General features: G+C 38.0%; 2 protein-coding genes across 3 annotated transcripts in view; one reads left to right on the top strand and one right to left on the bottom strand.

Annotated features, from left to right (window-relative positions):
• LOC144636026 (splicing factor 3B subunit 2-like) overlaps positions 1 to 14,176 on the bottom strand; it is a 59,158-nt gene that overhangs the window by 22,872 nt on the left and 22,110 nt on the right. The window lies entirely within an intron of this gene.
• The window catches only part of LOC144636025 (calpain-9-like), a 30,000-nt gene that overhangs the window by 10,736 nt on the left and 5,088 nt on the right, over positions 1 to 14,176 (top strand). For both annotated transcript variants that reach the window (XM_078495161.1, XM_078495162.1), the window contains exons 6-16: positions 706 to 794; positions 1,140 to 1,217; positions 1,945 to 2,139; positions 2,734 to 2,869; positions 3,557 to 3,774; positions 4,910 to 4,961; positions 6,744 to 6,821; positions 7,975 to 8,032; positions 9,790 to 9,826; positions 11,983 to 12,004; positions 13,140 to 13,208. In XM_078495161.1, coding sequence (XP_078351287.1) covers positions 706 to 794; positions 1,140 to 1,217; positions 1,945 to 2,139; positions 2,734 to 2,869; positions 3,557 to 3,774; positions 4,910 to 4,961; positions 6,744 to 6,821; positions 7,975 to 8,032; positions 9,790 to 9,826; positions 11,983 to 12,004; positions 13,140 to 13,208 — 1,032 coding nt within the window. The remainder of the gene's footprint in view (positions 1 to 705; positions 795 to 1,139; positions 1,218 to 1,944; positions 2,140 to 2,733; positions 2,870 to 3,556; positions 3,775 to 4,909; positions 4,962 to 6,743; positions 6,822 to 7,974; positions 8,033 to 9,789; positions 9,827 to 11,982; positions 12,005 to 13,139; positions 13,209 to 14,176) is intronic.

Genomic DNA, 14,176 nt, shown 5'->3' on the forward strand with positions numbered 1-14,176 from the left:
AGTCTGTATTATCATGGTATTTACATAATTGAAAACATTTACAACTTACATTAAAGCCAAATCAATAAATAATTACATGGCTGTATCCATTCTTAACAAACATGTTTGGGGTTAATGCCTGATTCCTTGGCAAACACTCAACTTCTAATTTAGTCTTCTTGTAAATGTCAAATGTATACTGGATGTATTAACATGTAAAGTATGGCTTCACACAACAGGCATACCGTAAAATTCCAGTTATAAGCCCTCCCACTTATAAGCCCCCCCGGTTATAAGCCCATCTACCTGGAAACAAAAAGCCCCCTTCTACCGGATGATAGTACTGAACAGGGCTTATTGTTGCTATATTATGCATTTTTAACCTAATAACGCATTTCGATAAACACTCCCGTGGCTCTTCTCGATACACTTTCTTTATTCCGCTTGTAAGCCCTTTCCGGATATAAGCCCCTCTACTTATAAGCCCACCCAAAACCCCTTACAAAGTTGTATAAGCCCAGGGCTTATAACCGGAATTTTACGGTATGAGAATACCTGTTTTCCTACATTTGCATAGTCATGGTCCACAGGTGATAAAAAACCAACAGGCATCAGTACAAGGAATAACCTCAAATTTTCCATGATTAGTAAATTTCTTTTCTTTCCTTGATCCCTTCCTGCTGTAAAGATTGTTTTCTACATAATGTGCATTTTTTGTTTTCCCAGGTGAGTGTTTATGGTGAAAACGTGGAGCTGGTCCGTGTGAGAAATCCCTGGGGTAATGAGAGGGAGTGGGAAGGAGCTTGGGGAGATAAGTGAGTGGTTCAAATTAATTCTGTTTGATTACCTTTAGCCCTGGGTTAATTAATGTACAGCAGTGGAATAGCATGCCTGTATGCTCAGGCTGTGTTTTCAAACCGCTGTCTGACATTTGCAGACTTGCAGACTTTCATTCTGGCAGTTACCTACACACTCTGGTTAGCCTTCTATTCACTCCAGTTAGCCTGAATAGCACTTTGGTTAGCCTGTTTACGGTAAAAGCTCTCAATAATGGTAATGGTAGCATGGCAGACTGCAGTCTGCAAATGTCAGACACCAGTGTCAAAAAGGACAGTATTGTAAACAATATTATAATAATTGTATTTAATGTTTTCTCCAAGATCATCCGAGTGGAGAAAACTCTCTGAAGCAGATAAGAGAGATATGAAGTTGAACTTTGCAGATGATGGAGAGTTTTGGTAAGTTATTTATTATAATATTTTTTTAATCCATTGTAGACAGGCGCCCAAAATGGGGGGGGGGGGGGGAAAATAGTAAAAAAAAATTCCCAGTCATTTGTTCTTAAATGCACGTTACTTAATACTTAGAATATAGTGGCTTGCAATTTCCTGTTTGCAGCTAAATGTTGTATTAATTTAAAGGGGCACTCTTACAGGGATTTTGATACATTAGTGGTCATAACAAAGCTACCGTATTCACACGTGTATAGGCTGCACTCGTGTTTAAGCCGCACCCCGACTTTTGACCGAATTTTATTGGAAAAAAAATAATTTCATGCTTTCTAAAAAGGGCTTAAGGCCTCGCTTAGTTTTCTCAGAGTGCTGAGTACCGCCAAGATATTGTGATTTGTTTATGTGACAAAATTCATCACGGTAATCTAACTTAGCTTGCAATCGATCAAACAAACATTGAAAACGTAAATACCATTGATATTTATTCGGCTATAAGCTGAGCAATTTTTTCACCAAATCTTACTGAGAACTGGTCAAAACTCAACGAAATAAGCGGAGCGTTCATCAAGAAACGAAACTTAACAATCGTTTGTAATTTATTCTTGGTCATTACCTTTTATAAGTGGCGGCTCCTAAAACGCCATACACATGCGAATACAGTACATGTAAAAATTAATTACGAATAAGTAGCTTCACTCATTTAGATTTTTATTGCTAAAATTCTTCAATATAGGATGTCATTTGAAGATTTCTTTAAGTACTATGACAAGCTTGAAGTTTGCCACTTGGGCCCAGACAGTGCCAAAAGTGGAAGTGGAAATGCCAACAATTGGGAGGGGCGTGCTGAAGATGGGGCCTGGATACGAGGCTCATCTGCCGGTGGCTGCCGCAACTTTCTCAATACTTTTGCCATGAATCCTCAGTACAGGTATTGTATTTTCAAAATGAAACATTGTCTAGCTAAGGTTTAATTCACTCCTAGAAATTAACCATGAATGTCATGATATGTCATCTGTGGACGTTTGTCACTATGAACTTGGGTTCTCAGTGAAAACAAGCAATTATTTGCAATGAATAATTATTGTGATTTGCAATGCAGTGTAAGGCCCCTTTTTGTTTTAAGCCTCTCCCTACCCCTTGCAAAGGCTTTGATGAGAAACTAAAGCATGGAAAATTAAGGTTACAGTAAATCTTCAGGGGTGTCTTCAGTCTAAACGATGTAGTTGTCGTGTTTCTTTATTTTGTTTCAAGGTTCTTTGTTGTCTTGGTCATTCTTTGTTTTTCATCACTGTTGAGTTTCACAGGTTTTACACCAAGGAATGAACCTCAATTTATTCATCATTATTTACAGTCTTGATTTCCACAGACCTTTTTTTTTTTATGAAAGATTGAAATGGAAACTTCATATTTCAGCAGAAAAAAATAGGACAATTTTGCCCTTTAAAGTTGTATGGTAACCTTAATAATTATAATAATTAGCATAATGTTGTTAATATTTCATTGCATTTTAAATCGTCTTCAGAGTTGATCTCCAAGATGCAGATGACGACGAGGATGACAAGTGCTCATTAACAGTGGCACTCATGCAGACCAAGCGCCGTAAACTGAAGGCAGAGGAGGGAAAACCCATGCTGACCATTGGCTTCTCAATCTATAAAGTACTACTTTGAACTTAATTTACAGTTTAATCCTGGTGATAAATAAAGTTTTTTTTCTTTTTTTTTTTTGTTTTTTTTTTTTTTTTTTTTTCTCCGGGAAGATGGTAAAGTTTAAGCTTGAAAGTGAAATAAGAAAAATGTAATATTATGTCACGAGCATGGGATAACGAAAAAAATCAGTGAGTCCCTGATGGGAATCAAACCCATGACCTCCCAAACACTCGGCGGGCACTCTGTCCACTGAGCTACGAAGAGACGACCAGAGAAATTAAATAAAGATGTACAAGATGCAACCCTGTTGTTTAGCTTGTGGATGACATAGTCATGCTATGAGGTGTATGAAGGGACCTGAAATTCACTTGATCACTCAATTCTGATCTGCAAGATATTAATTTATGCATTAAACCTGGATTAAACCCATGTTCCCATACCTCCCCTACTACTGTAGGTGTTTTTTGTATCCAAAGTTGTGCCACTGTCTTTCAAACATAGTATTTGGGGGGTAGTACAAAGGAAGGAATTTGCCCAAGCATGATTGAAACATCAACATTCAAAGTGGTGTCTGATGCTACAAATCTCAATGTTTCCCATGGCCCTGCGTCAGGAAACATTGAGATTCTTGGGAAACAAAATTAACTGTTCCCCTCGGGACCATTCATTGAGTGTTTATTGCTTTTCTGTTCTTAGATTACAGATGAAGATGTGAAAGGTGGCCGGGCAGACCGAGACTATTTTGCTTACCATGCTTCCACTGCTCGCTCTCCAGTGTTTATCAACAGCCGTGAGGTCACTGGTCGTTTCCTGTTAGATCCTGGATCCTACCTCATCATTCCCACCACGTTTGAACCTGGCCACCAGGGTGAATTCCTTTTGCGAATCTTCTCTGAAAAACCTGTAACCTCAGGGTACGTTTTTATTTCTATTTTTAAGTGATGTTGTAGTCAGCACTTTATGCCATGGCCCGTTGACGGGTTGTACTGTTTTTTGTTGCGCTCAACCACCAAGTAAGACTGGAAACTAACTACAGGGCTGGATTAAATGAGGCGTTAACCGAGATCAAGTTTTGCACAACAAGCAATGGCCATGAAAAAGGCAAAGGCAAAATACTCCTGGGAAATTAGAAAGGAGAACGAAAGAAAAGAAAGAGAATTAGATTCAAGGTAAACAAATGGCAGCGATTGTTGCATTGTTTAATATGAATTTAGCCCAATGAAAGTAAAATTCCACTTGTCATACCTCCTTTTTAGTTTGAGTTCACATTATCTTTAACTTGGATGCTCTCTTTGATACCATTGAAATTGTAATATTCGTACGCACACCGCCATTCATACGCAAATGTTGAATGCTTAATAACCAAGCAAACAAACGTGGCGGCACTTTCTTTTTGTTTGGCACTCGGAAGAAACCACCTTTTCAAGATTCTTGGAAACTGCTACCCGAGACAGGATAAAAAATGCAGAGTTTGATAATCCAATAGATGCATTTGCTGTGAAGGTCAATTAAAAAAGCGAAGCGGTTGGCCATTTTCCTTGTGAGTGTTTCGATTATCTTGGTATTTTCTTGTACGCGGCGGAAAGAATGCCTTAAAGTGACCGGCAGGCTTCACTGCCAACAGCTTTGCAGAGAAAGAAAAGGCAGTGAACAGCAACCAAGTTTTCAGGTTGTTAAATGTTTATTATATTCAGTTACGTCTTCAAAAGTTTTAATAAATATTAATTAGGATTTTGAGAACTCCAACCAGAGATGTTTCCGTAGATAAGCTGCACCCTCGATTTTTGATTTAAATTTTGGAGTAAAAAGATGTGGCTTACACATGAATCTTTACGGTATGCTAAAACAATTAGATGGCTCGCTCTTGGTTTCTATTGACTTTGATAGTTGGCTCGGGGCTTCCCTCGCCAACGATCAGCTGATCTATTTGTTAAATAGAAAACAATGGTGTCATTGCAGATATCCAATAGAACACGGCTGAGTTGCTACTAAAATGTTATGGTACTGGTTTTGTTTTCTTCTAATGTGTTGTCTTTTTTCTTTTCACAGGAAAGTTGATGTTAAGACTGACATCCAGTCCAGAGATGAACGTAGATCTAGGGTTAGTAACACCATGTGCAGGGTACAAAATAGCAGCCAGCTGCCGGCAGTAGCCGGCACTTTGATGACACTTGCCGGCTAATTTTCGCCAAAGAAATAGTTTAGTCGCTAATGTGGCGACTACATTTTTGTGTTGTGAAATGGTCAAAACTATTGTACTCAGACAGGACCCACCACTGTGCAAAGATACAGGTGGTCTCTTCATGTACCCCCTTCCCCCACCTTAAAAGATGGTGTAGAAACTAAGAAATAATAATAATAATAATAATAATAATAATAATAATAATAATAATAATAATAATAATAATAATAATAATAATAATAATAAGCGAATGTTTATCCAGGATAACCCTTCAGTACATGTATACTGTTATCAACGGGGTCCTGCTAATTAAAAATTAAAAATTTAAAAAGTATTAAATAAAATTACTAAATATATAATATATTATAATGAAATTTGTATAAATAGGGGATCATGCACTAAGTTAAAAACCTTAAAAAACTACAAGTAAAAATCATCCAACGCTTTCCTAAATCAAAGTCTAGAATTAATGTTTCTTAATTTCAAAGGTAAAGAATTAAAAATCAAGGCACCTATAAAATGAAAGCTACGGTGCGCAAAACTCCTTGCGCCATTTCTTCATGCACACTGAATATGAAAGTCTCAACTCAAATTTTGAGGCCAATAAATTTTGTCCGTTTGACTAATCAGACAGGTGGTATCTTACATAGTCCCCTACCCCTACACAAGGTTTGTCCTCCTAGAGTACACTTGTTATGACCACTTTCCTAAGATGAATAATGGGGCCCCCACCTTCTCAGGTATTGCAAGTCCCTCCAGAAAATTAAATTTAAATCTTATTTGCTTCTAAAACATTCAAAATAAGGAAAGAAGTCACATTGCTCCAATTCATCCTTTGCTTTGCCGTAAAAATATTCTATCACTTGCAAATGGCCGACTTTGTTTGAAATTGCCCTACAATGCATTGCAAACCTTTGAGCATGGGTACTCCATGTATGCATATGGATTGTGTCCCTCGAAATGCATGGCTCTTTAACAGCCAGGAAAAAATGAGACAAATTCAGGCTAAAAGCTGTAATTTTATTTTGAACCCTGATGTGTTATGCCATCTTCAGTTTATTAAGGTTTTCTTGAATCATATGCTACATATATATGTCTGAATTTATCAAAACCAGGTCAAGGAAATTTTCACCATCTTAAGCGCAAATCGCTGTAAACGCGTTTTTTCTCGCCAGAAACTATCTCCAAACTCGATGATATAAAAACTAAAGGGAATGTCAGTCTTTTTTTCTCTTCTCCTCTCTCTTCTCTACCTTTTAGCGCTGTATTTCTTTTTTTTTTCCCCATTTCTTGTGGCGTTTTAAGCCAATTCACGCAGTAACGTACTTGTTCAAGAATACTGACGTCACTTTTCTTTGACCCGGTTTTGATAAATTCAGACATATATATATATAGGGTACAAGGACCAAAATAGTTATGGAGATCACGTGTTGATAAAAGCAAAAGAATCTAAAACTGATACTAGTCATGTCAGTGTTTGGTACTGTCTGGTGACAAAAACAAACAAACAAATAAAGAATTAGTTAAACAGGAGTTGAAAAGTTGAATTTGTGTGTTCAATACAGAATTCATACTGTTAAATAAAACTACTGTTATTTACGTTTCAACCCTGAACACCTTCTGCACATTAGAAGAAGTAGATTACTTTCATGTTTACCGGTAATTTAAATCATCAAATCTTCTTGGCCATTTGTCTTACAGTATAGAGCCCAAAGCAAAGAGGACAATGAGGCCATGGATTCTTCATTTAGGGCCCTATTCACGAAGCTGGCAGGCGCGGTATGTTTGTTTATAATTAGAGATACATCTTTGTTCTTGAGAATGAAGTTAATTTAGTCGGCGACACGAGTTGCTCAGAAATTCTTTTCCTGAGCAGATCTGGTATACTATAAATATTTCTTTCCATACACATCTTAGATTTTGTTCCTAGAATGGTGCTTGCAGAATATTTATCCCTACTTAACATTATTCCTATATTAAAATTGACAGAGCTTACATGTATACCCATCATTTTTATGGTGTTATTGGGTTCATTGTGTTACTGGCTAAAGATGAGGTAAAGGGGGACGATACTCAACAAGATTTTGACTATTTTGGATTTTTGTCAATTCTTCAAAAAAATGATTGTTACTTTTATTATACACAAGTTTGAAGAAAATTGCTTCTTTTCCTCTGTATTTTGTGGTTGCAAATTAAACACATTACTCAACAACGCAATCAATGTCCATGTTTATGTTGCTGCAGCACAGGATATCCAGAATTTTATAGACACTTTCAGAGTACATAAGCAAGTGTAAATAAATGATAAAATCGAATGATGTTTCGGAGTCGTCATGACACCATTTTCATTTTATCGTTTATTTTCACTTGCTCATGTATATCTAAACCTTTGCATATAAGGACTTTCGGATTAGAGATTAACACAGGAAATTAACACAGTATGAAATTAATGCAAAGTTCAAACATTCGCGTTAATTTAAGTCACGTTAATTTCTGTTAGTTAACATTAATTTTGCACCGTTAATTAAGTGGAGCGTTCATTTCTATGACGTTAATTTCCATTATTTTGGCCCCAATTTCTCGTAACAGTCCAGACGTTCTTGACTCCAAGGAAAAAGCATTATTTTATCTGTCACTATCATTGATACTGCAAAGAATGCTCAAAGTGGGAAAAGAACCACGAACATTGTTTTCGTTTAATTATACGCATACGGGTGTTGAAATTAATTCGTTCCTGTTGTGTACGTCATGTTAATTTCCTTCATTTTGAAATGTTACCCCTTCTTTCGTGTTAATTTTCTTTATTGGGAAGTTATTTTTCCTTCAATTCGCATTAATTTAAGTAACGTTAATTTCAAATACCTTAATTAACACAAGCGTTAATTTCCTATAATAAGATAGTTAAAACCTTTAAATTAATGTGCTTTTTCAGGACAGGGAGATTGATGCATTTGAGCTTCAGCAGATTCTATCTACTGCTACCAAGAAAGGTATTTAAACTACATAATGTAACAACAACATGTACAACCATAAACTTGTGAAAGTAGCACCCCCTGAAAATAGCAACCCTCTGAAAGAAGCATTAAAATTTAACAGTTGAGATTAAATCCAAAAATCAGAAATCTTCTGAAAGTAATGACCCTCATTAATTATAATTTAGACGGGACGTATACAAAACATGGACCCGGGTCCATGGACCACCCCTGTGGACCTGGTCCATGGACCACCCCTGTGGACCCGGTCCATGGACCACCCCGGTGGACCACCCCTAATTTTCGAAAAAGAAAATCAAAGTGTAGAAATATGGGGACAGGGTATAAATTGACGGCAGGTACTAAAACACAAACAAGGAAATGAAACCACCGAAACGACCGAAACAAAATTAGCGAAACCACCGAAACGACCAAAACCAAACGTCGCAAAGGGTTGAAACAAGCGAAACGAAACAAAAACAATAAAACCCATTACCATTAGCGAGAGCAAACCGTAAACAGGCTAACCTGAGCGTTGTTCAGGCTAACCGAAGTGCTATTGAGGCTAACTGGAGTGCTATTTAGGCTAACTGGAGTGGCCAACCGGAGTGGAAGGCATGGAAGGTGCTCTCCGGTTTATAGCCTGAATAGCACTCTGGTCAGCCTAACTAACACTCTGGTTAGCCTGTTTACGGTTAGCTTTCAATAATGGTAAAGGTTTTGCTTGTTTCAGTGATTTTGTCTTGTTGTCTATGCCACTCTTTCGGCCCTTTCGGTTGTTTCGGCAGTTTCGTGTTGATCGTTTCGGTGGTCTAGCTTGTTTCGGGTTTTTTTTTTTCGGTGGTTTCATTTCGTTGTTTTGTGTTTTAGTACCTGCCGTCAATTTATACCCTGTCCCCATTCTACACTTTGATTTTCTTTCGAAAATTAGGGGTGGTCCACAGGGGTGGTCCATGGACCGGGTCCACAAGGTGGTCCATGGACCGGGTCCACAAGGTGGTCCATGGACCGGGTCCACAGGGGCGGTCCATGGACCCGGGTCCATGTTTTGTATACCCCCATTTAGACGTGTTCTTAAAGGGACTATGTCACAGGGATTTTGCAGATTTTTGCAGATATGTCCAGGATTGAACGCAAATGAGATGCACATTCCTCATGAAAGGCATCACAAAGTGTCCTCATTAGTAAAAGTTCACCAAAACACACCAAAATCTGTCAAATATGAAGTAATATGGAAATGTCAAATAACACAGTCAAACATGAAGTACACAATACTTGCGTTCAATCCTCGACATAAGTGGATTCTTGGTCTAAACTGTTCTGAAATGATTGGTACGCAATAAATGTTTATCCATGAAAAACATTATCTTTGAACATTTAACTGAAGATATAACCTTTATTTGGGGATAGGAATCAAACTTCGGCTGTAAATATCGATCTTTTGGAAGGCACGCGTAAACAACTTGAAAACGTTGGCTAGCGTTTTCAAATTGCAATCCATTTCCATCCAAGCCATCGGCAGCCAAACGCACTTTAAACAGTGCTCTAAAATAGCAATTGTAAATAAAAATGGACCATTATTTTTGAGTTTTCTACGACACAAATAAAAATGGACCATTATTTTTAAGTTTCCTACAACACAAATTTTGGCTCTTCTAAAATCTGTTAAAATCTGTGACATAGTCCCTTTAAATGAATTTGACTTTTGTTGAAATTAATAAAGGGAATAGCCATTACTGAGGAAAATGATAATTATTATAATTGTTTTTATTCAGTGCTGCAAGGCAAGGAGTTCAGCTTGGAAGCATGCAGGTTAGATCATGATGAGTAGTTTAAGAAACCCACATACAGTCAACTCTCTCTAAGACGGACACCTTCGGGACTGGCCGCAACTGTCTGTCTTAGAGAGGTGTCCGCCTTGTAGAGAGTCGAGGTAACATGACACCAGTAATTCTGAGATAATAAACCTAAACCTTTGCACAATGCAACAAACCTTTGCTAACTTCAACAAGACAAATATAATAAAAGGACCGTATTTGCTTGTTAAAGCAAACGTTGTGAACTTTACAAACTCATACTGTAATACTGTAAGTAGAAAAAGACCTATTTAGTGACCATACACGTAAGCAGAGAAGTAACCCGTTAAAGCCTCATTGTTGTTGGTTAGTTAGCTTGGTGTTCACGTATCCTATGCTTTAGGTCGATACGAAGTTTGGAAGTATTTTCACTAATAAAACATGATAAAAAACACTTCTCAAGTGTCCGTTAATGATTTCAAAGTGTCCGTTGTCCGTCTTAGAGAGGTGTCTGTCTTATAGGGAGTTTGGTTAGAGTAAAATGACTGAAAAACGGCAGGGACCATCACCAGGTGTCCGTCTTATAGAGGTGTCCGTTAAGAGAGAGTTGACTGTAATTATATATATGTCATGTTTTTTCCTTATGTTTGATTGGTCCGGCAAACCATCACAGTCAAAACAAGGGAATAATTATCTAATAAGTAAATAAACCCCTTCAGGCGGCTGGTATATTGGAGGATAATGCCCGAGGCTGAAAGATTGTCGAAAAATGAACAGTTGGCCGAGAAGCGAAGCTTTGGTCAGCGAGTTTTGGTCTAAAATAGGGTATCATTTGCCGGAAAACTGATCAGTAGTATGAGGAACTAAGTCTAGAATAGGAATAGAAACTCGGAAGAGGAAGAGGCCTTCTGCTTTCTAAAACGTCAATAAAATCAACATGGCAACGTTGTTGACAGATGGCGTAATCTTTCCTCTTAAACATACAGAACAAACCTATTTACATCTTTTACAGGAGAGTAGAGTCGAGTCGAGTCGAGTCGAGTCGAGTCGAGTCGAATAGAGTAGAGTTGTGCTGGTGGAGTGGAGTTGTGTTGGTCGAGTACAGTTGAGATGGTGGAGTGGAGTTGTGCTGGTGGATGGGTGAAGTGTATTTATGTTGGTGGGGTGGAGTTGTTGGTAGGGTATAGTTGTGCTGGTGGGGTGGAGTTATGTTGGTTGAGTGGAGTTGTGCTGGTGGAGTGGATTTGTGTATGGAAGTCGAGTAGAGTTGAGGTGGTGGATTGGAGTTTTTTTGGTGGGATGGAAAAGTGCTGGTGGATGGGTGAAGTGTATTTATGTTGGTGGGATGGAGTTGCTGGTCGGGTACAGTTGTGCTGGTGTAGTGGTTGGTGGTGGTTAATACAAACCCCAGTTAAGCTAAAGAAACCTTTAAAGTTGTAACTTCCTACCAGGTGGGAAAGAATTGCTCTTTAAAAGCTGGAAAGCTCTTGAACGCAGCCTAACTAACGTGAGATGAGCATCTTTATATACTACTACTCTCGATTTGTGTAAGTGAGTCGAGTAGAGTTGAGGTGGTGAAGTGGAGTTGTGCTGGTGGATGGGTGAAGTGTAGTTATGTTGGTGAGTTGGAGTTATTGGTCGGGTACAGCTGTGCTGGTGTAGTGGAGTTGTGTTGGGTGAGTAGAGTAGAGACGCATTGTGAGGATTATGTTGATGAAGAGGTCGAGGAGATCGAAAAGTGGTTGGTGGTGATTAATACAAACCCCAGTTAAGCTAAAGAAACCTCTAAAGTTGTAAATTCCTACTAGGTGGAAAAAGTATTGCTCTTTAAAAGCCTGAAAGCTCTTGAATGCAGCCTAACTAAAGTAACATGAACGTCTCTATACTCTACTACTCTAGTCTAATTTACCATTCCTTAATCGGCTATATTGTACTGCTCTACTCTACCCTACTCTACCCTTACTCTACTGTACTCAACTCTACTATAGGTACGCAGTGCTGTTTCAACGAAAAAAAGGATTTTATATATGTAAAGCAGTAGACCTCGTAGAGAAGGGAAAAAACTCTACCGAAACTGTAGGTCCAATTTTGCGCCAGGTATATCAAGGTTTTAAAAATGGTAAGGAGAAATTAGACCTTGATTAACTCTGATTCTTTATTTTTATCCCTCAGGAGCATCATTGATCTTAAGGATGTATCTTTTGGTGTTAGAGCATTCCATGTGATTTGTTTCTGAGTGGACTAAACTTGGGAATAACTCAGAATTTTCTCATGCTAAGAAGTTGAATTTCTTTTCTATTTTAAAATACTTTTATTACAAGATGTTCTCTTTAACTTGTAATCCACAATGCCTTGTCTGGGGACACTTATTATTTAAATGTGACAAGTTTAATTTGTTGTATGAAAAAACATTAGCCAAATGCCGTGTTTGGACCGTTTATATCAGTTAAAGGAGCTATGTTATGATACTTAAGGTCATTTTTCACATGTACAAAATTTCTGTCAAATGGAAGAAAGCCCAATTTGTTTAGTATCAACACAGTATTTATGACTTACCTTGTATGTAAATTTTCTTAGCCTGATGATGGTTTAGCTTATACCGAAATAGTAACTGTTTAACAACCAAGTTTCGTCATTCGTTGTCTGAATATTGTCGGACACACTGAACCTATTTAGGTTATCCTTTATTCTCTATGTATTGAAACTGTTATCAGGTACTGGGGTTTGGAAGGAGGTGATAGTTTTGTAATATAGAAAAACCTCAAAGAAGCAATAATAAACCAAAAATAAGTAAGGATGTTACGACTGAGGAAGACTGATGAGAATTGTGAATGACAAGCTTGAAAAAATTGACCAATTCTTAGGCCATGACGTCAGTGAGCGTCGGCGGAATCTGTACTTCTGTTGCTCTCGACCACCGAGTAAGACTGGGAACTAACTACAGGAATAAACGAGACGTGAACAGAGATCAAGTTTAGCGCAACAAGCAACCTGGATCGCCGCGAAGAACACAAAGCGAAATACTCCTGGGAAGTTAGAAAGGACTAATACAAAATGTAAAGGGAAGAGAAAATATATACATTATTTGATAAGTTATATTAGATTTGGTAAACTGACAACTCTACATTATTTTTAATACACTTGGCCTGTGAATAGAAGACCATGTTTGACCTTGGTCGCTTGCGAGAGATATCGTATATCAGGCTTGTACCAGATGCTTGCCATTTATTTTTGAAGTTGCATTGTCCGTGTCGTAGCTCCTCTAGGAAATAAAATTCCGGTAGCTTTTTAAAGGATTGCGTAGAAGTTTATTTCTTAACAATGAATAGGATGACAAGACTGGAAAACTGGATTATGACGAATTCAAGGAGGTTTGGGCAATGGTTAAAGACCTTCTGGTAAGTGTTGCTTTATTTTGAGGCTATGACGTCAGTCTATCCCCTTATGTCATGGGCCTTTGGGGTTTGTTCATTCTCGTCCCCATAGTCTCTCGTCTCTCTTAGCCAGATTGGCACGAGAAAACGGAGGGCTCTGGCGACAAAGGATTTTTGAATTAATTCGAATTTTTTTGATTGGCTGTTTGGAACAAAGAATTCCTAAACGGAAGTCGAAAACGTAATGACTCTCTTATACATTCTTTTGAAATGTCATGACTGCATACATGAAGACCGGAAGTCCTAGAATCTAGGACTGGAAATCCTGTGTCCCCAGAGCCCTTCGTTTTCTTGTGCCAAGGCTCAGCCGGCTAAGAGAAACGAAAGGGCTATGGGGACGAGAATGGAGTCTGTTGCGATCGACCGACCGAATAGGATTGGGAACTAACTACAGGAATAAGACTCTCAAACTTATTAAGTTAAAACAAAGGAAAACATAACCGTGAAGGAGGTTTGGATACCCGGTTTTAATTTCTCCGATTACTACGTAGTTTTTGTTTCGACTGAGAAAATATATCAAAGACTTAAGACATTGTTTCATGGGCTATCCAAACACCTCGAATTTCGTCAAAAAATACTCTGCTGCATGTCATATTTTCAACTCTCTTCTCAGTGTTTGGATATCCTGATGAAACACTGTCGCTCTTGTTTGAAAATTATATGACTTAAATACTAGTTATGCAACGCTTTCGAGTGGTGTACTATGAAATATCCCACGAGTCACTTGTATTTTCTCGGTATACACACGAGCCTTTAGGCGAGTGTGTATACGAAGAAAATACAAGTGACAAGTGGGATATTCCATAGTATACCACGAGAAAGTGTTGTGTAACTATTTTATACCATGCCATAGAAAATACGCTTACTAAATTTCGTCGAGAATACCATCGCAGCGCACGATGGGAAGGTTGGGTTGAATACCGTTGAATATA

The sequence above is a fragment of the Oculina patagonica genome, chromosome 13 (assembly GCF_052425735.1).
Source record: "Oculina patagonica isolate OP01 chromosome 13, crgOcupat, whole genome shotgun sequence".
NCBI lineage: Eukaryota > Metazoa > Cnidaria > Anthozoa > Scleractinia > Oculinidae > Oculina > Oculina patagonica.